This window comes from Rhopalosiphum maidis, chromosome 2 (assembly GCF_003676215.2).
Source record: "Rhopalosiphum maidis isolate BTI-1 chromosome 2, ASM367621v3, whole genome shotgun sequence".
NCBI classification, from domain to species: Eukaryota; Metazoa; Arthropoda; class Insecta; order Hemiptera; family Aphididae; genus Rhopalosiphum; species Rhopalosiphum maidis.
The window spans coordinates 92,696,024-92,716,391 of record NC_040878.1 but is presented as its reverse complement, the minus strand read 5'-3'; the positions used below and the strand labels follow the sequence as shown (position 1 = coordinate 92,716,391).

Here is a 20,368-nt window from a genome sequence, read left to right as displayed (position 1 = left end):
CACACATCTGCTCACTCTATAACTATAAACTCGGGCACCGCCTGCGGAATGACTTTTGGACTCCAACCGGACCAGATTAGCTATGCCACAAAACCAGTCTACAGTTTCCCCAATTACGATCGTCAACAATAAAATCGTAAATAAAAATAAAACTAATAGCAAGATAAAACCTAATGAAGATAAACGCAACTTATCTGTATCATCCACCCTACCGTCTTCACTGTTAACAATCATTGCCAAGAAAACGAAACTATTTGTGACGCCAAACCGCTATGAAGCTCTAATCGCTGACGATGAAAGTTCAAACCTCGATAACGATAATAATTACATAGACATTGACAGCCTCCATGAAAATATCGGTCAGATGTAATCGAATATTACACATAACACACCAAAGTCTATTCTTCCTCCACCCATATTTATCAAAGGCGTCCTCGATTACATAGGCTTACGAAATAGTATTAAAGATCTAATTGGTTCATCCAACTTTTCGTGCAAGTCCTCTACAGCCCACCTTAAAATTCAAACAGACAACCCGGACAACTACAGGAAACTAATCTGACTCCTTAAAGACACTAATGCCCAATTTCACACATACCAACTCCACTCAGAAAAATCCCTAAGAATAGTTGTCAAAAATCTTCATCCAACTACCCCAGTTGAAGACATCGCTGCTGCAATCGAAGAAATTGGCCATTCAGTTAAAAATGTAATAAACATCAAGCACCATCAAACAAAATCTCCACTACCAATGTTCATTGTCGATCTTAACCCTCAAGAAAGTGACAACGACATCTTCTCCATCATTGCCCTTCTACATACAAAAGTTAAAATTGAAGAATCACATAAAAAACGGGAAATACCACAATGCCTCAACTGCCAGTCCTATGGCCATATCTGAACCTACTGTGCTTACCCCCCCTAAATGCGTCAAATACGGTCACACCAACCCAACATCATCCTGTATAAAACCTCCAGATTTCCCTGCAAAATGTGCTCTCTGTTCCCGGACCTCACCCAGCAAACTATAAGGGGTGTCTCATCTTCAAACAACTCAGACAAAAGCGTCCTAACTACTCAAGTAAAACTGCCAAAATCTCAAGCTTCAACCACCAACCTCTACAGTCACCCTACACTGCTTGCAGTCCAGGACATCACCATAAACTTGATGAAAACTCCTCAACTCATCCACGTACGTATGCAAACGTGGCCAAGGGTCACCCCCCCCCCACCCATCAACCATTCCAACTCAACTGAAAGTAATGAGAACGCCTTCACTAAATTTCTTGACGAATTTAAATCGATCATAAACCCCCTTTTATCTCTCCTCACCCGAGTCCTCACAAATCTCATAAATAACATAAATACAAAAAATGCAAATTAATAACTTTACATCTAACTCCCTCCTCATCCTAACCCGGAACTCCAATGGGCTAATTAACCGTAAAAACGAACTACTGACCACCTTGCAAAACAGTATAATTGATGTTGCACTCATCTCAGAAACACACCTAACCAATATCACAAAAATAAATCTACCAGAATACCATATTATCCAATCAAACCATCCATGCTGGTGCTGCTATTTTTATAAGATCTTCATTATTATACTATCCTCTTCCTCATTACCAAACACCCCACATACAAGCCTGTGGAATTTCTTTAATATTAAACCATATCCCGATCAATATTTATGCCATCTACAGTCCTTCTCGCCACTCTATAACACCAACTCTCTTCCAGCACTTATTTAATATAATAGGCCAAAGATTTATAACTGGAGGTGATTTAAACGTGAAAAACCTACAATAGGGCTGTCGCGTCAACAACCTTCGTGGTAACACTTTATATAACCTATCACAACAAAATAACTATAAAATCTTAGGTCCTAATTTTTCCAACCTACTAGCCTACATTTCTAAGTATAGGACCAGATATTTTAGATATATTCGTTACAAAAATTCCAAACAGCCTATACAACACAGTAACCAACCTCAATGATCTGTGCTCTGATCACTCAGCAGTTCTCCTCACTTTAGACGCCACTCCCTCTAAAAAGCCAAGTAAATCTAGTCTCATTCAAGATCGTATGGACTGGGATGCCTTCAGAACTCAACTCGTTAACAATATAGATCTCGAAACTAGATTAAAATTACGTCAAGACATAGACGAAACTGTTAACACCCTAACAACGTCAATCCAACAAGCAGCATGGTCCTCCTCCACTATTCCTAACCCACTCAAACCCACCAACAACCTTCCACATTTTGTCAGAACTCTTATATCGGAAAAAAGAAAAGCCCACACTGTGTGGCAAAGAACTAAATATTCTTCTGACAAACGACTATTTAATTACCTGACCAATAAACTCGAAAGAATCTTAGCAAAAATAAAATCTGATAATTTAACAAACCATCTCACATCCCTATCTGCCACTGACAATTCTCTTTGGCAAAACACTAGGAAAATTCTCCACTCTCAACACCCAGTACCTCCTTTGAGAAACCCCGACGGCACATGACTTATCAGTGACTTAGAAAAAGCGAACGCTTTTCTTCATCGTTTACACTCAACGTTCCAACCACATATTGACATCATACCTCACAACAAAATAGTTGAAATAAACCACTTCCTATCTAGTCTACTACCTATGACCCTTCCACAAAAAACACATCAGACCCAGTGAAGTCGAGTTTATAATCAGTAAATCTGCGCGTCATAAGACTCCGGGGTACGACCTCATTACATTAGAAGTCGCTTCCTAACTGCCCAAAAAAGCCATCTTATCACTTACGCACATTTACAACTTCATGCTCAGGCTATCATACTTTCCCTTGCTGTGGAAATTCTCGATCATAATTATGATACTTAAACCCAGAAAACCAGCTGACTCTCTCAGCTCGTACAGACCAATCAGCCTTATACCTTTCTTCTCCAAAGTATTTGAAAAGCTCACACTAAAACAGCTCCTCTCAAACATCGACACAAACCTCCTAGACAATCAATTTGGCTTCCGTGGTAACCATTCCACCATACACCAGGTTCATCAAATAGTCGACAACATTTTCTATTCACTTGAAAAGAAACTTATCTGCACAGGCACCTTCTTAGACGTAGCACAAGCGTTTGACAAGGTTTGGCATGACGGCTTCCTCTTCAAACTAAATTCAATATTTTCTCCCAGCTTCTGTTTAATCTACAAGTCTTATCTTGAAGAACGGTATTTTTCTGTACGATATTGCTCAGCCTTATCTGACATATCATCAATTAAAGCTGGAGTACCGCAAGGAGCTGTAGCGGCACCTCTCTTGTTCAACCTTTACACATCAGACCAACCCACTACCAACCTTATCACCACTGGTGACTTCGCTGACGATAAAGTCATCCTAGCCCTCCACCTTGACCCTCTTGAGGCATCCAACAAAATCCAACAGAAATATATTTTATTTATATTAACTTGAAATATTTATCATAAAAAAAAATATCTAATTTTTGATACTTACTCGTGAACATAGTTTCAGTTATTGAATCTATTTGAAAAATTTTAGTTATTATTAAATCCAAAAATTGAAAATTATAGTAAATTTACACCTTTAATTTACAAACTCAAGTTTGTAATATAGATACAAATCTATCTTTTTTATGCAATGGTTTTTAAGCTTAAAAGCATAATAAAAGTGAATATGTACCACACTATAATATTAATAATATATGCTATTTTGGACGGTATAAGAATCTGTTTATTGATAAATATGTAGTATTTCATTCATTAATAATATATTATTTTTTAAATTTTGATTTTATTAAATAAGTATATATTTTCTGTTATATATAATAAACAATACGTTATTTTCAATTTTGACATATGAATATATCTATTTATTGATAAAGATGTACTATTTCATTCAACAATAATAGCTATACATGTATTATACATTTTTATTTGTAATAAAAGGTGTGTATTTTATTTATATGAAAGTAGGTATATAACAAACATTATTACATGCATATAAACATTAAAATTAAAATTATTTATTAATATTATTAATTAAAATTAAATTTTATATACAATAATATTTTAAAAATATTTAGGTTTATATTATGTTATTTTCTTAGAAGTGCAACTCTGCAAATCTATTCATATAATTTTCAAATTTATATTTTGAAAGCATAGACCATAGAATATTATAACAGAAAATTGCACATTTCTAAAATTTTTTTACTCACTGACATCATTACAATATTCCTGTGGAGATTTTGGAGTATCTGTGATAAATGAATAATAAAGTTTTTATGTGGGTAGATAACATAGTACAAAAGACAAAAACAAAACATATCTGTGTAATGTAATAACTGAGTTAAATTCAAGTCTTTATGTAAATTATTATATAAACAATTACATTCAAAAATTATATGTACTTACTATTCTTATCACATTGTTGTTTTTTAGCATAATCATAGTATTGTATTGCAGTTTCTATAAAATTTAGAATTAGAGTATTATCTTTATTGTAAATATTATGTAATCCGTTTAAACGAATAATTTTATTAACTGTATAGTATTTTTAGTAACAGAATATGACATTTATCTAATATCTTAAAATTTTTATCAGAATTGGTTTATTCGTCCTAATTAAAATATCGAGCATCACTCAATTCTACATTATATCTAAAACTTAATCAAGGAGAAACACAATGAAAGAAGAATCTAACAAAGATCATAAACACCTAATACTATATAATTTCTAATTCAAATTACCAGGAATTTGACAACCATGTAATATATGTTTCTTATAATTTATAAATTATATCTATCCAAACTAAATCCAAAAGAGTGTCAAGCCTATGAACAGTCAATATGGGAAGGCGCTGGATGGTTGTTAAAGTTTGGATGAAATATGTGACTGCTGTTAGCCACTTGTCCATTTTCAAGCTGAGGTATTTAACTCACGGTTGCCAAGATATATTTTCGTTGTCAATGTTGATTGTTAGGGAGATATTTATTATATTATAACACTCCCGTACTATCTTTCGAATATAAATAAGAGAATAATTAAAATTCTATTTATAATTTGTATATTTTGTTAGAATCGTCGTGAAAATAAAAATTACTTGAAACAATATTTTAACTTCATTAAATTAAAATACAATTTTATCGTTATTACACATTTATATAAGATAGCCATTTTAATGGTACTTTTTTGAATTTATAACATTGATTTGAATATAGCCTTCATTTATAATCATCACTTTTAGATAAATGAGCATGCAATATTAATATTGCCCAAAGTGTAAATCTAATTTATTAAAATATTTAATTGTTTACACTGTGTAAACCAAAATACATAATTCACAATACAAATTTTAAAACTTACCTTTAAAATTTGATTTCCAAAATTTATATTTTTGTAAAACATTTATGAACTCGTCAGAATTTTCTGTAATAGTAAATTTTTAAATAATAGTCACCCATATAAAAATATCACATTTTATTGTTACATTTGTTGTTATTTCCATGTTCACGATTATTTAAATTATTATGAATAATGGAATTAAAATCAATATGCAGGCAGACATATTAAAGGATTTCAATCTTTTTATATTCACGAACCACATACACAGTTTGAAAATTTTTATGTATCACTTGACTTTTTTTTGCATATAATAATGTATACGATTATTTTGTATTTAAAATATTATTTTACTAGGAACTACAAAATAAATATTTAATTCTTAAAAAGAAATTTATAACGACATTAATATATTATATCAAGCTAATATTGAATAAACCAAATAATATTTAATCTTAATAAAGAATAATAATTAATTCAAGTTTTTTTATAAAGATTTTCTTCGCATACCACCTTTGAGCTTCCATGTACCACGCATTCACGCCAGTTCGAGAACCGCTGATCTAGGTAGTCTATATTATAATAATAAGAATGGGTAGGTAGCGGAGGATACACAACTGCTAAGATTTCACAAGGTACAAAACTAACAAGGCTTCTAAACCCTAATATAAGCATTACAGAAAGATTTGTCGGTTCACACTATAATAATAAATTGGATATATAATTTTTTTAATCTGTATTTTATATTTAGTGTAAATTGCCAAACATGAAAACATAAAAATATGTATAGTTATTCCACTGGCATTGTGGTTAAGTTTTACTAACAACATTTATAATTAATATATATTTTAACTATTGTATAAAATCTAAGGACTTACACTTCACAGTTTTTAATCGCATTTCAAAAAATATTCGTCATAATTGACTACTGACATAAGATAACGTTTATTTTTCAACAATTAAATGTTAAATATAACGAAATTTACGAAAAACTATAATTGTTTTACATACAATACTAGTCAAATTACTCTGCATATGTCATAAGCTGTTACTTAGTGTAAAAATGTTTTAATATTGTAGGTAGATGATGCCTATATAGATGATTGTATTTCTATTGTGGTTTTATAATTATTATCTAAAAATAGACGTTTTTGGAGAATTATCAAAAAAATGATTAGGTTTTCGTATGCTGTAACATTATAAATTATATGATGATTTAAATACTCCGTATTGATTTTGCAATTTTTTTATCAAATCATAATCCAATATAACTGAAAATATAATCGTGAAACATATCTCTGTGTGAGCCACTATTTTAAATGTGAATATTGCAAAATCCTTTCGTAGTATACCTATAATTTATTAACCGAAAGTTTAATAATCAAATATATCTCTCAGCATAAAAATTATGTTTACATATAATTTCAGACTTTTTTACATGTTTATAGTTTTTAGATTAGCATCACTCAACAACTTACCATATTGCATAATATAACAGTAATTTAAAAATCCAAAAACTATAAAAATAATATGTTACAAGTTAATTTATATTGATGTTGAAAATCAATCAGCTTAAAACATACATTTATTTGTAAATTAGATTAAAAAAAGCTATATCATATAATAGTTGAAACTATTTCATCTGAATAACAAAGAAACATGCTAAACAAAATTTGAATTTATAAAATGTAATCTTAACAAATATGAAATGAATAATCCAAAAGTTAAAGTCAGCGTTATAAAATTATACCCAAGTACTTACTTCCAATTCCACAATTATTTAATGTCTCTATAAATTATAAACCGGCGTTATAAATATCAAATTAACAAGCATTAAATATATAATTATATAAAAAAAAAATATTTAAGAAAATTATTTTCAAATAATTAGGTAATGTTAAGTAGTGTTTTAGGAGAAAAAATTTGCATAAAATTGGTAAAAGTTTGAAGTTAATAGAATAAAATTGGAAGGATATGCGAAGTTGAGATATACATAATTTTGTCATGGTAATTTGGTTACACGTTAATTCGTCGCGATAATTTGGACGCACATTTCGCCGCAAGTAATTTTGACGCATACTACATTTGATCGCGCGTTAATTCGTTACTTATCTATGTTGGCAACAAATATTTGACTATACAAAGTTGTATTAGGTTAGTAACCCTAAGGTATAGTTATATTACCAATTTTTAAATTTTGAATTTTATATTAAATTGTTAACACTTGAAATAAGCTAATACAACTATAAATAGTCAAATAATTATCGCAAACATCGATAAACGACGAATTGACGCACAACCAAATTACCATGACCATGACGGCACACCAATTCTATGCATTCAGAAAAATTGGTTACAAATAATTCCAAATAAGTCCAAAAATATTGGTGTAGATTTGATGTAGATAGAGAAAGTTGAAAAGGCAAACTTCACAGACGTGAATAAAGGTAGATCATAAAAATATGTTAGATGTGGATAAATATATATATATATGTTTTAAATTTCGAATTCTATATTACTACATGATTTACATTGACCTTATTGTTTAAGAACCCTAAAGATATGCAAACAACCTAATATAATACATCTTATTTATCGTGGTTAAATTGTATAAATCATTTTTAAAATGAAAAGCTTAATAATTTGACGTCATTTACCATAGCATTCTATACAAAATAACAAACAATTAATTAAAATTATATAATAAGCATAAATAACATAAAATATACACTTTTTTTTTATTGTTATACTATTCTATTAAATACTTTGATAAACATTTTTATGGTTTATTATTAATTATATTCAAATTTACAAGGCGTAATTATTATACAAATTATTTTTCTTTATACGCAAAGATTGACTTTGTTTACATTAATATGATACAATAATTGAGAATTAGAAAATGTGAGCAGCTTTAAATTGAATTAACTACTGTCTTGAATATTATTAACGAATAATAATAAAGTCCTATCTGCATTTGAAAAATGTTTTATATAATAGTATATTTTACTTATATAATTTTTAAAATTCTATCTACTTACCATGAAATTCTAGTAAATTAAAATTCGTTAAATTATACCAATTAAAATTTTAAAATTTAATAAATAAATAATATAAAATATAATAATATGAATACTACTTAATGTCACTTTCATATATTTATTTAATTATAAAATCATTGTTATTTGTTACCTTTGTCGCCAGCATTACTATACTTTATAATATATATCACTATCACTGACAATGTTATTAAAACTTTATAAGAAATCATAGTTATTGTTAGGAGAACCACAAAACACAAGCATATACGTTGCGTTACGAATAAAGAATATCATTATTTTCTGAAAATTAAGATGATATTAAATTTGGCGTTTATGTATTTTATCAACAACTAAGTACACATTACAATAATAATTTAATGAGTCATTGTTAATTTTTAAAAACCCATATATCTACAAACACATCACACATTTATGGTTTACATTTTTTTTCATTTTTCTATTGTATATTTTAATGAGGAGGCCATATTATTAGGTGTCCTAAAAATATTAAATACATATTAGTACACTCCGTTAGGCTGTGTAAATGTCCCCTAGTTGCTAAGTTTTAACTACATTTAATAAGAATAATTACCTTTTTTTAATTCAGACCGTAAAATCGGTAAATAACCTAAATCAGTGGTTTCCAACCTTTTGTTATGCAGACCATGAATTTTATAAATAAAATTTGAGACTCACTATAATAACTAATAGCACACCTATATACGTATGTATATAGGTAATATATATATATATATATATATATATATATATATTATTAGCTAATATAACCTAACCTATACCTAACCTATAACCACAAACAATACTATAACGTATGTATAATGTATTTAGGTAATATATACCAGGCTGATTCTTTTATCAAACAACACTCATTATTTCAAAAATTATTGATTTTTTCAATTTTTTTTTCTTCAAAATTTTTGATTTTATGCTTTTCTAAAACTATATAAAATTCTATTTTTTTCACTCTTATATTTAATAGTAAAAACACTATCGACTTTTGATTTTCATATGGCAACCTATATTTAAAATGATATAAAATAGTAGGGATATTTTTTTCATGAATTCTAACGTTCAAATTATTATTTTTTGTTAATTCGTTAGCGAGATAAAGCTTTTGAAATTTGAACGGTTTTCGGTTTTTATAATATTTCTTATTTCTGAAGACCAGTAGTCACATGGGTAATAAATAATAATGATAGGTACATATTTTCACGTATAATAAACTCGTTATCGACTATCGTTCAACGCAACAATGATAATGAACTTTGTACCTGTACCTGTAGGTTGAGTTGGGTGCAATCGTCCAAAGGACTACCACTCTTATCATTTTTCGGACAAGTGCTTATCACTCTAAATAAACGGGTACATTTTGTTTGTAAAGACTGTGGTATAAGAGTAAAAAACGTGGACTAAGATACATATTATACTGTGATTATACCTAATACCTTTGTATGGTCCGTAGTAAAAGCAGAGAATAATATGGCGTAGAGAGAGATAACGAATATCAAAGACGGTAGAGAATAGAGATTGTGCACTGTGCACAGTTTTTTGAACAATATAATCCTTACATATTATATCATAATTCGATCAATTACGCAGCAACATTCTATTTATAGAATAAAATATTTAAATAGTTCAATCTACAACTATCGCCGTAACTAGGGAGCTTAACACCCCTATATTTGTATTTAGCCCCTTTATAAGGTTTTACTTTTTAGCCTAAATAATCCTTCAAATTATTTTAACTTTGGTTTACTAGGACTTTAGCCACTGTAACTATTAAATCCTAGTTACAGCCATGTCTACAACCATGGTCTAGGCTAACTTAGTTTTAAATATTATCGTTCTATTCGTTCTGTATTTCTTTAGTGATATTAATTTGTATAATTTGTTAAAGTATAATTCTGTGTGATATAGTAAAAACAATAAAATACTATTAACAGTTAACATTATAAATTATAAGTATTAAAGTAATGAATGATATTAATTATCTTCAAAACGATGTAGAACATGTCTTGAAAAAAATTTAATTACAAGATAATTAATACAATGAATTATAATATTGAAATATATTATAATGAATTTGATCAATGCGGCAAATGAATTTTGGTCATTGTTTACTGTGCTTGTCCTACGTCTAGTTTGCGTGAAACATCCAAAATCATTCAAATTTTTATACAAATATTGAAATATGGAAAGAAAGAAAATGCTGGACAAGAGTGATCTGGATACCGATTTTAATATATCCTATACAATATACATATATTTTAATATAAAATTTTATGTATAAGACAATTTTTTCAAAGATATATGTTCTTATGATATATGTTGAAATATTGTTCTACATAATTTATGTGGGATCAGTAGGAATAACGTTAGACGAATGTTAACCTTAGGCTCAATATATTACAACGTAACAACAAATTACAAGTATTTAAGTAACAAACAAATTAATTAAGTATTTAAGAAACAAACAACAAACAAATTATGTAACGACGGCTAAACTCTCGGCACTATAACTCGTCGGGCGTCACAACATCAATGCCCTCTTCAGACAAGTCATCACATCGCTTGGCCTAACCAACACCAGTGTTATCATCCCACATTCTCCCACCTTGAACAGCGTCTGCCTCGGAAGCTGTATCTTAATCATCTGACTCCTCAGCTTGGTCCTGGTCAACGGAACACCACGGCTTCATATACTCAGCACAGGAAAAGCTTTGCTCAGGTTCCTCATGTATGCCGACTCTTAGCACCTTGTAATGTTCGTTACCTTCGCGTCCTATTAAGGTCCAAAAAACTTTCTACATAGTTTTGAACTTGGTAAGAAACTGCGTTCTCTTGATAGCAACTAGATCCCCTAGTCGATAACTGACGGCCTCCTTTCTGAATTTGTTAAACGCACGTTGCTATTGAATCTGCACTTTCTGTATCTGTTTCTTTGCAAGCTGTCTGTTTTCTTCCTGACCTTCCTCGTGACATCTACCATATTCAATCTGCACTGTCTCTTTGATTGACTGATACTGTGAGTGGTTCATCTCTACTCCGATGACCTATTTGAATGGAGTCATCCCTATGGAACGCTGATATGACCCATTCAATGCCATCTGGACTTTTGGCACCTGACGATACCACTGATCAGGCTCAGTCATACTTAACTTTACTAATACATTTATAATAATGGTATTCAGTCTTTCCACTTGACCGTTAGCCCTCGGTACACCTGTAGTTATAAGAATGTGACGGATCTTTCGTTCTGAACAATAATTACTTAAGTCTTTTGAAGTGAATGCAGTCCCTCTATCCGACACTAGTTTTTCCGGATTACCAAAAGTAGCCTCCATCACTGCCAACTTGTCGATGACTTCTTTAGCTGTGACACTTCTATTAGGAAATAACCAGCAGAACTCTGTGAACCCATCGATTACAGCCAGAATGTGTCGGTATCCCTTCGGTGTTGGTGTCAGCGGACCAAGGAAGTCTATAAGCCACACGGATAAAGGGGTGTCTCCTTTATCGATACTGTGTAGGAACCCTTCTTTTTTGCCTTGCTTCCGATTAGCAAGTATACAAGTGACACAATTATTTATTACCTTGCCAATTTTATTCCTTAAGTCAGTGATGGAATAGTCACGTTAGATCAGGGCTTCAGTTTTCATTATCCCAAAATGACCAATATGGTGTGCATTCCTTATTACTTCATTCTGCATCTTACATGGAACCACCAGAAAGTTTTGGCCATTGTGAATCTCATATATCAGCCCTCCGACTGTAGTGAAAGTTTGATCATCGATAGTCATCTGTTGTATGCGGAAATCTTCCTGTTGAGCAACTCTTAGTCGTGCTAAGAATTCACAGTGGATTACCATACACAATTCACGCATGCGATACAGGTATTGCAACAACATTTCATTTCGTTGCTTAAAATCGATGTAGACCAATCGGTGAACATCTGCTGATGTTAGTCGACTACGAAACTCACTAACCAACCGAGCGCGTAACACTGTCCATGAACTTAAACCATCTTCTGACCCAACAAAAGCCTGCGCCGTTCCTAAGAGCAGGCGTTTACAGTAAACAAACTTGTGTAGGTCTGATCAAACGCACAACAACGCCATTTCTTCGAAGTCATTGAGCCACTTCACCACCGAACAATAACCATCACCCGTAAAGCGTGACAACGCGTCTTGGACATCGCAAAATTTGATCAGATTGCCACTTGGAGTTTCAGTCTCAAGGTGAACACTACTAATGCTCGACGACTGCTTCCTGGCTGCTGACTTTACTTCTGTTTACAAGGAGGCATTATGCGACCGGAATTCTCACAATCACACAACACGCAAACAACAATTAGCCGTAACACGGTTCGCGCTTTATCAATGATAACAGTGTGCAACAACTCGCGCAGTCACATCAGCCGATACAAATACCACGGTTAGATTAACTAATAACCACGGTACTGATACGATAAACTTCTTTGTTGATAAGCGACAATTTGAGGTTATGAAAATGGCGATATACAACAATATCCAACGCACCACGGTTTTCCCGCGCACGAAACAACAAAGGTGTACTCTGTACACAGTACGACAGTTTTACACACGAGTAAACGGCGAATTTCGAACCACGCACTATTACATAAACGAACGGCACTCACCAACAAGACAATCGGTACAGGCTCTCCGCCCAGGCTACACAATTCAGAATAACGGTTTTCGATTACGATCCCAGACAGGCCCCCAAAATGTGGGATCAGTAAGAATAACGTTAGAGGAATATTAACCTTAGGCCAGTCGCGAATTCAAGGGGGGTGCGCCATGAGAGCGATGCCTCCCCCAAATCACGAAAAAAAAATCAATTTATTTAATTAATATGTCAAACGATGAAAAAATTAAATTTTTTTATAGTTTAGGATCTTATATTTAGTTTTTATTTACATTAAATAATAATAAATACATTGTTTAGTGGATAGTTTTATTTATAATTCTGTAATTTCCAATTGTGCCGACTGACGACGCTACAGATGCCGAACGAAGAATCAGAATTTTTTTTCATAACCCTAGGTATGTGCTTAAGAAGATGATGTGATTTAAAATTAAATATGTTGTTGAATACATATTATAAATTATAATTTAGTGAAATTATTGAGTTCTCAACTCACGTTGTATTACCGCGCAAACCAATTTGTTTCATTATTATTTAAAGTCTGTATCTCTTTGAATAATTAGTGAAAGTGTAAGACCCACACCATTTTATAAATAATATATGTATTTTAGTCAACTTTTTTCACACATAAACACATATTGTAATAACAATTTATTAATGCAGAGACAATTGTATAGATAACATTTACAATGAAAATTTTTTCAAACAAACATTGAATATTTCGAATCATTAAATATAAATTTAACAAAATATGTCGAATATTTTTCATAAACAAAAATAAAATTAGATTTTGCTTTATAATTATTGATGGTTTACTAATATTCAATAGTTTTTTAATAGTTTTTACTAATTGTTCTTAAATAGTGTTCTTTTTAATGCATCTACCTAGGTTTTTTTATTAATTTTTAGTTGTAAGTTAATTCCTTTAAAAATTAAAGAAATATTTATAGTAATAGCATTGATTATGTATATATGTTTAATAAAATTAAAATATAATAATATAATTATTGTACAATATATAATTCAGGGATGGCCAAATTGCGGCTCTCTTCATCGACGTATGCGGCTCGCGGTCTTATTTACAAAAACCAAAATTTTAATTTTTTTTGCATACATTTATAAAAAAAAAAATGTTTTATTATTATTATTAATATTATTTTATAATTTCATATTTCGTAATTTGATATTTTTATCGGATGTTAGCTATCTTTATTAATTTTGTGGTATATAAGTACAGATTAGATAATTTGGCTCCTGATATAATTGCATTAATATATGTGGCTCGCGTACATAGTCGTGTTGGCCACCCCTATTATACTCCGGCCCACGAGAGAACGACCGTAATCCGCGCATCGATACTGAACGTTGCGAGCGCTGTCAACCTGATTTTCTCCCACCATAGTTCTATTCCCACTACTCGGCGGCGTGTATACAGCGGTTCATAAAAACACATAGCAAATGCATTGCATCGCCGCGCTAGTTCCATTGTGTATTATAATACAAGTGGTATTTTTTGTTATAAACATAATAAATAATCATAGATATTATTGATTAAATGAAGAACCTAAAATAATAAACTGGGAGAGCATTGATACATTTTTTCCACCGATATTATAACACATTTAAAATCTACGTAAATAATAAAAAAAATACCAGCATTTTTTTTTATGTGATATGATTATCTACTTTTTTTACTAAATACCATAATTTATTGATTATCATTGTTTTTAATATTTTAACATTTATTGATTAGGCACATGCCTGTTTATAACTAAACCAAATGAAAAATATATTTAAAAAAAATTTATTTTATTACTCTACTTTGTATACATGTTATATTTAATAGTTTTTATTTTTGCCTATATTACAATAGTAGTCAAAATTCTATATACAAATATAATTAACAACTTAAAAATACAATAATAAATTAACAAACATGATTATGTACAAATATAAAAAAATTTCAATCACTGTTTTCTGAATCAGAAGTCGTCTCTCCGGTTATAGTTAACACGTGCGATGTCGATGCCTGTGTTTCTTCCAACATCTTATCAGAAATGAAGTCCAACTGCCAAAATTTGTCCTCTTCTTTAATCGTATGTGACACAAAATTGGACCACATTTCAGGTGTCACCTTTTTTATACCGTCGTTTAATAATTGACGAACGTCGTTCAATTTATATGTCGTGTTATTTTTTTTGACATGTCCTTTTACCACCGACCATGCCAACTCAATTGGATTAAGTTCGCAATGGTACGGTGGTAAACGCAATACAATTTGATTGTGTTTTTTCGCCTCTTCCTCAACAATAAACAAGTCGTATTGATGTTTGATCTGTCGCACTTTTTGAAATAGTTCAAACTTCACCAAGGGTTCGGTGATATTGACGCCTTTTGACTCGAGCCATTCAATTATTGCTGCCTTCGTCCATGAGGGGGTCGGTAGGTGATCTTTTTTCACCGAATGGTACGGTGCGTTATCCATCACTATAACCGAGTCGTCTTTTAATAAAGGTAAAACGCTACAGAACCATTCGAAAAATGTATCGCCGTTCATTTCGTCGTGGTAGTCTGATGTGTTTTTTTTGGATTCAAAACACAAAAGACCACCTGCGACGAAACCCTCGGTCGACCCAATGTGAACAACAATGAGCCACTTGCTTCTTCCAGTAGGATTCTTTGACCCGGTAGTTAAGCCTCTGTTAAACGCATCTCTGTGTGATTTCACAGTTTTGTCGACCCACACTCTTGATGAACAATCTCCGGCGTTGATCCACGTCTCGTCCAAAAAATAAATTGTTTTTCCTTCCTTGCGATAACGTCGTATGTCAGCAATATATTTCCGTCTCCATAAAACAAGATCCTCTCTTTCAGTAAGAGCACTGTTTCTATTTCTTTTGGTGTATTCGAATTGCAAATCCTTCAACAACCTTTGAAGTGAAGTACGTGAAAAACTAGGAAGATCAGGATCATCGTTTATCACTTGTAACATTTTCGGTAAAGTCGGAATTTCTCGTCTAAACCAGAATGCGTGGATTTTTTGACGAATTGCATTTTTGTCGAAATCGTCCAATTTATCAACTACACTTGGTCTGTTCTTTTTATTAACTGGTGAGGATAGTGTGCCAGTAAACTTATATTCCCTGATAGTCCTTTTAATTGTTCCGATTCCAATACCACTTCTTGTAGATATTTTGTTCAATAAATTATCATATTTTATATCAGGTTCTGTTTTCAATAGATCTTTGTATATATTTATGACGATTTGTTTCTGGCCAGAATGAACAACCTAAGTAAAAAATATTGTGAAATGTAATTTTTATTCGATTTTTTACTTTTACTTTATTAAATTATTATTATAAACGCATTTACTATTTTACTCTGAAGTTAAACTAGATATTTTCACGACGGAAAAAAATGATTTTTTTTAAACGTTTAAAACATAAATAATAAACGTGCGTTTTAAACAATATTTTTACTCCTGAAACCTTTAATGATTTTTAAAATAAAATATGTAAAGTCGTAACGTTTTTTAAAATAAAATATATTAAGTCGTAACGTTTTTTAAAATAAAATATATTAAGTCGTAACGTTTTTTAAAATAAAATATGTAAAATCGTAACGTTTTTTAACCTAACCTTATCAAAAAACATGGCTTTAACAAAACAAAAAACATATTTTAACAAAACAAAACACGTTTATACACATAAAAAAACTATCTTTAAAAAACATAAAAAAAAGCTGTTTTTAACGGTATAAACGTCTTAATAGTTTTTTTTTTTTTTAAACGTGTTTTTTAAAGCCTAGTAAATAGCTATTGCATAATATAAAGATATATGAAAATGCTTACCTTTCCTCTCCGATTCTTTTTTGTGGGTGTCACTTGAATGAGATTGTCCATTTTAAATACAAAATAAATGTAATCGCAAAAAAAAATCGGGAAAACATAAACGGCGGTTCAAAAACAAAAATTGAAAAATCGTTGCTACTGCTATCGCTACGTATAAACGAATGTCAACGATGCCTGTCGGCGATCGTTGCCGACCGGCTTCCGATCGGTATATGGAAGGGGAATCGATGCGCAGCGTCGGACGAGTTTTTACGGTCGTTCTGTCGTGGGCCGGAGTTTTATATATGTTACGGTGAAAGATGAATATTGGTGAATGTCGTCATTCTCCGGTGGATGACATCTTTTACCAAAATGATTCGATTATATAGGTAAATGATGTAAAAAACCAGATTTTAAATTCAAATGTACATCTTTCACCGGTCATTGATGTCATTTACCAAAACTAGTGGTAAATGATGATAAATCTCAAATAATACACTGATTGTTTTACTATAGGTACTATTTATAATAATGATTTATTGTGACAATTTTGGTTTCCATGACATTTTGAACTGCACAACATTTCCGCTGCATTGCAAGCACATTTTTTAGTACCACAACCAGTTTTGCAGTTGCATCGATTAAATCCTTGATGACCAGCTATTCCGTGTCCTGCGGCTTCTCTTAATGTTATTTCCCTGTCTTTAATTTTTTTCATGGCTTCATCTAGCTCTAGAAATTTTTCTTTACACGGAGAAATTTGTGCTCGTGTATATTTGTGTTTCAACACCCCATATTCTGTACCTGGTTCAAACATTCGGGTATTTATTTTATTTAAATTAAATAAAAATTATCAAATTAAAGTTGGCTTACATAATTTATACATGTCATTTTCGCATGAAATAATAACAGCAAGTAAATTACGCGGAGAACCTCGTGCTCTATCGACATCTGGTATTGGGACACGAACAGTTGTACCGACATCAAGCTTTGAAAATTTTTCGTTAGTCAATCTCAACATTTTTGACGCTTGTTTTTCAAGACAGATAACCGATTTTTGTCGTTGGTCTTTAATTTTTTCAATCCTTTTATCTGTAAATAGATGACGATTGCTATTTTATTTTTTTTTTTGTAATTTACAAACTATTATTTTATACATTATTTTATTAAATATTAAAATATTAAATATACCATTAAATATGCAGAAATATGCAAGCATTTTTACCAAATTACATATAATAAATATTTAATAATTACCTATGTCTTTAGTATTTCTTAAATCATTTTCAGTCTCCAAGTTTACTTCATTTTCAAGATCTCCAACACTGACTAAATCGTCTTCTACTGCATTAATATGATCTGAATGGTTGCTGTTATTAAATAGCTCTTCAATATCCTCTTCTGACTTAAGTTTTTCTATTTCATCGTAAGGTATCCCTACTGAAGCTAACCCTGTTCTCGCTGTACAACCAAACATCGCCTCGTATGGTGATCTTCCAATACCTATTAAAAAAATTAATTAATTAATAAAAATAAAAATTATTAAAAAAAATTGTTTTTAGTTAATAGCTTACCTGAGTTCAAAGCCCGATTTTTTTGAAATTGCACAAATTTTAATGCCATTTGCCAGTCTTTTGATTTATTATCAGTCATCCAAGAAGCCAAAATTTCTTCAACGTCCCTATTCGCGCGTTCAATTGATCCTTGGGTCTGGCTATGACGAGGCTTGCCATGCACAATTTTGATGTCTCCCCACATTTCATTTAAATTTGTTATAATAGAATTAACAAACTCACGACCATTATCCGAGTGGAGTATAGCGGGTGCACCAAATATTGTATAAATATCTATCAAATTTAAAGCGATTTCTTCGGCCCTTTTTGTCTTCAGAGGTTTTAAAATAACAAATTTCGTTAAATGATCTTGATAATTCATTATATAGCGATAATTATTATAGTTTTGAGATTGCATGTCAATCAAATCAATTTGCGCTCTTGAATTAAATGCGGAATGTAGAATTGGTTTTGTCACAAGCCCTCTTTTCGGATTTGATTGTTTTACTTGACAATTACTGCATAAACCTAAATATGCCATAACTGCCTCCGTTGTCACATTACAATATTTTGTTTTTAACACAGCCATCATCCTATTTCTACCACCATGCCCTACTGATAAATGTGCGGCATGAATTACTTCAAACAACTCGTCTACTGTGACGTAATATAAAACGTCAGATTCATTATCAACTATAGGTTTAATCAATTTTTCTTTTCCCCCAATTGACACAACATCATATTTACGTATAAGTCTTTTATTCGTTACCGTTTTTTTTAGTGTTCCAATTTTTAATTCTTTTATTTTTTGAATCTTGTTGTTGTATTCTTCAAAACTAAAATAAAATATATTGTCACCTCTCTTTTTACTGCTGACAATTTTGTCAATTGCTGCTTTAAATTTGTTCTCCATACTTTAATATTAAAATTAAATAAAACTATGACACTATAATTTAATCGAACTTTTAATATATTTTGTTCACTGGTGACACAAATTTTTACAAATAATATTATTAAACACACACTCGTCGCATATACAACTCGCTATAATATGCCCGTAGATACTAACTAATAAACTAAAAGATTATCTCATATTATTACTCGGGTTATCGACGTTATTGCTAGTTGGGATTTTCGTTTATCTATCTACTTCCGTCATGATATTTTCAACTAACGAAGCTTATTCAGCACCTACACGCTTATCGCTGATCGTTCACATCGACATAAAAATATTGAACATCATTCTCCAATTAAACTGGTGATTGACGACAATAACCGGAGAATGTCTGCATTTACAACGTTTACCAATTTTTAGGTAAATGATGTCATTTACCGGGGAATGACGTCTTTTACCTCGTTTACATCATTTACCGTAACATATATATAAATGCCCCCCTAATAATTACTCTGGATCCGCGCCTGCCTTAGGCTCAATATATTACAACGTAACAACAAATTACAAGTATTTAAGTAACAAACAAATTAATTAAGTATTTAAAAAACAAACAATAAACAAATTATGTCACGACGGCTAAACTCTCGGCACTATAACTCGTCGGGAGTCACAACATCAATGCCCTCTCCAGACAGGTCATCACACCGCCATGGTTTGGCCTGCCCAACACCAGTGTTACCATCCCACATTTATATGTTTTATACACATATGTAAAGATTAAAAATAATAATTCATATAAACCCTGATGCTGCTCTACAATTTTTTTTGTTCTCAAGACCGAAGCATATTGCACTTGGTTTTTTAGAATTAGTTAGGATTCATGTAGATAGATTTCAGTTAATTTTTGGAATAAGGTATAGGTATTTAAAAATTCAATGATTGGGCAACACAACACATGATTAAGTTAAATATACATATAATTAATATTTGTTAATTACATTTATGCTTTAAGT

The 20,368-nt window shown here is 31.1% G+C and overlaps 3 protein-coding genes and 1 long non-coding RNA gene across 4 annotated transcripts; all 4 read right to left on the bottom strand.

The window, feature by feature from the left end:
* Nucleotides 1-4,227: 4,227 nt before the first annotated feature.
* Nucleotides 4,228-5,428, bottom strand: LOC113554995. The gene is made up of 3 exons (XR_003405324.1): nt 5,376-5,428; nt 4,424-4,477; nt 4,228-4,266 (listed from the first exon to the last, which is right to left on the bottom strand). It is a non-coding gene; the product is annotated as an uncharacterized LOC113554995 (long non-coding RNA).
* Nucleotides 5,429-15,041: 9,613 nt separating this feature from the next.
* LOC113552559 lies at nt 15,042-16,979 on the bottom strand. Its single transcript, XM_026955417.1, has 2 exons — nt 16,929-16,979; nt 15,042-16,367 (listed from the first exon to the last, which is right to left on the bottom strand). Exons 1-2 carry the CDS (start codon nt 16,977-16,979, stop codon nt 15,042-15,044), a joined length of 1,377 nt encoding a protein of 458 aa, XP_026811218.1.
* Nucleotides 16,980-17,273: 294 nt separating this feature from the next.
* On the bottom strand, nt 17,274-18,254 carry LOC113554359. The gene is made up of 3 exons (XM_026958170.1): nt 18,165-18,254; nt 17,781-17,999; nt 17,274-17,711 (listed from the first exon to the last, which is right to left on the bottom strand). The coding sequence occupies exons 2-3, from the start codon at nt 17,926-17,928 to the stop codon at nt 17,431-17,433; spliced, it is 429 nt and encodes a 142-aa protein (XP_026813971.1). The 5' UTR covers nt 17,929-17,999; nt 18,165-18,254; the 3' UTR covers nt 17,274-17,430.
* Nucleotides 18,154-18,842, bottom strand: LOC113552560 (KRAB-A domain-containing protein 2-like). Its single transcript, XM_026955418.1, has 2 exons — nt 18,482-18,842; nt 18,154-18,410 (listed from the first exon to the last, which is right to left on the bottom strand). The coding sequence occupies exons 1-2, from the start codon at nt 18,840-18,842 to the stop codon at nt 18,154-18,156; spliced, it is 618 nt and encodes a 205-aa protein (XP_026811219.1).
* Nucleotides 18,843-20,368: the final 1,526 nt, after the last annotated feature.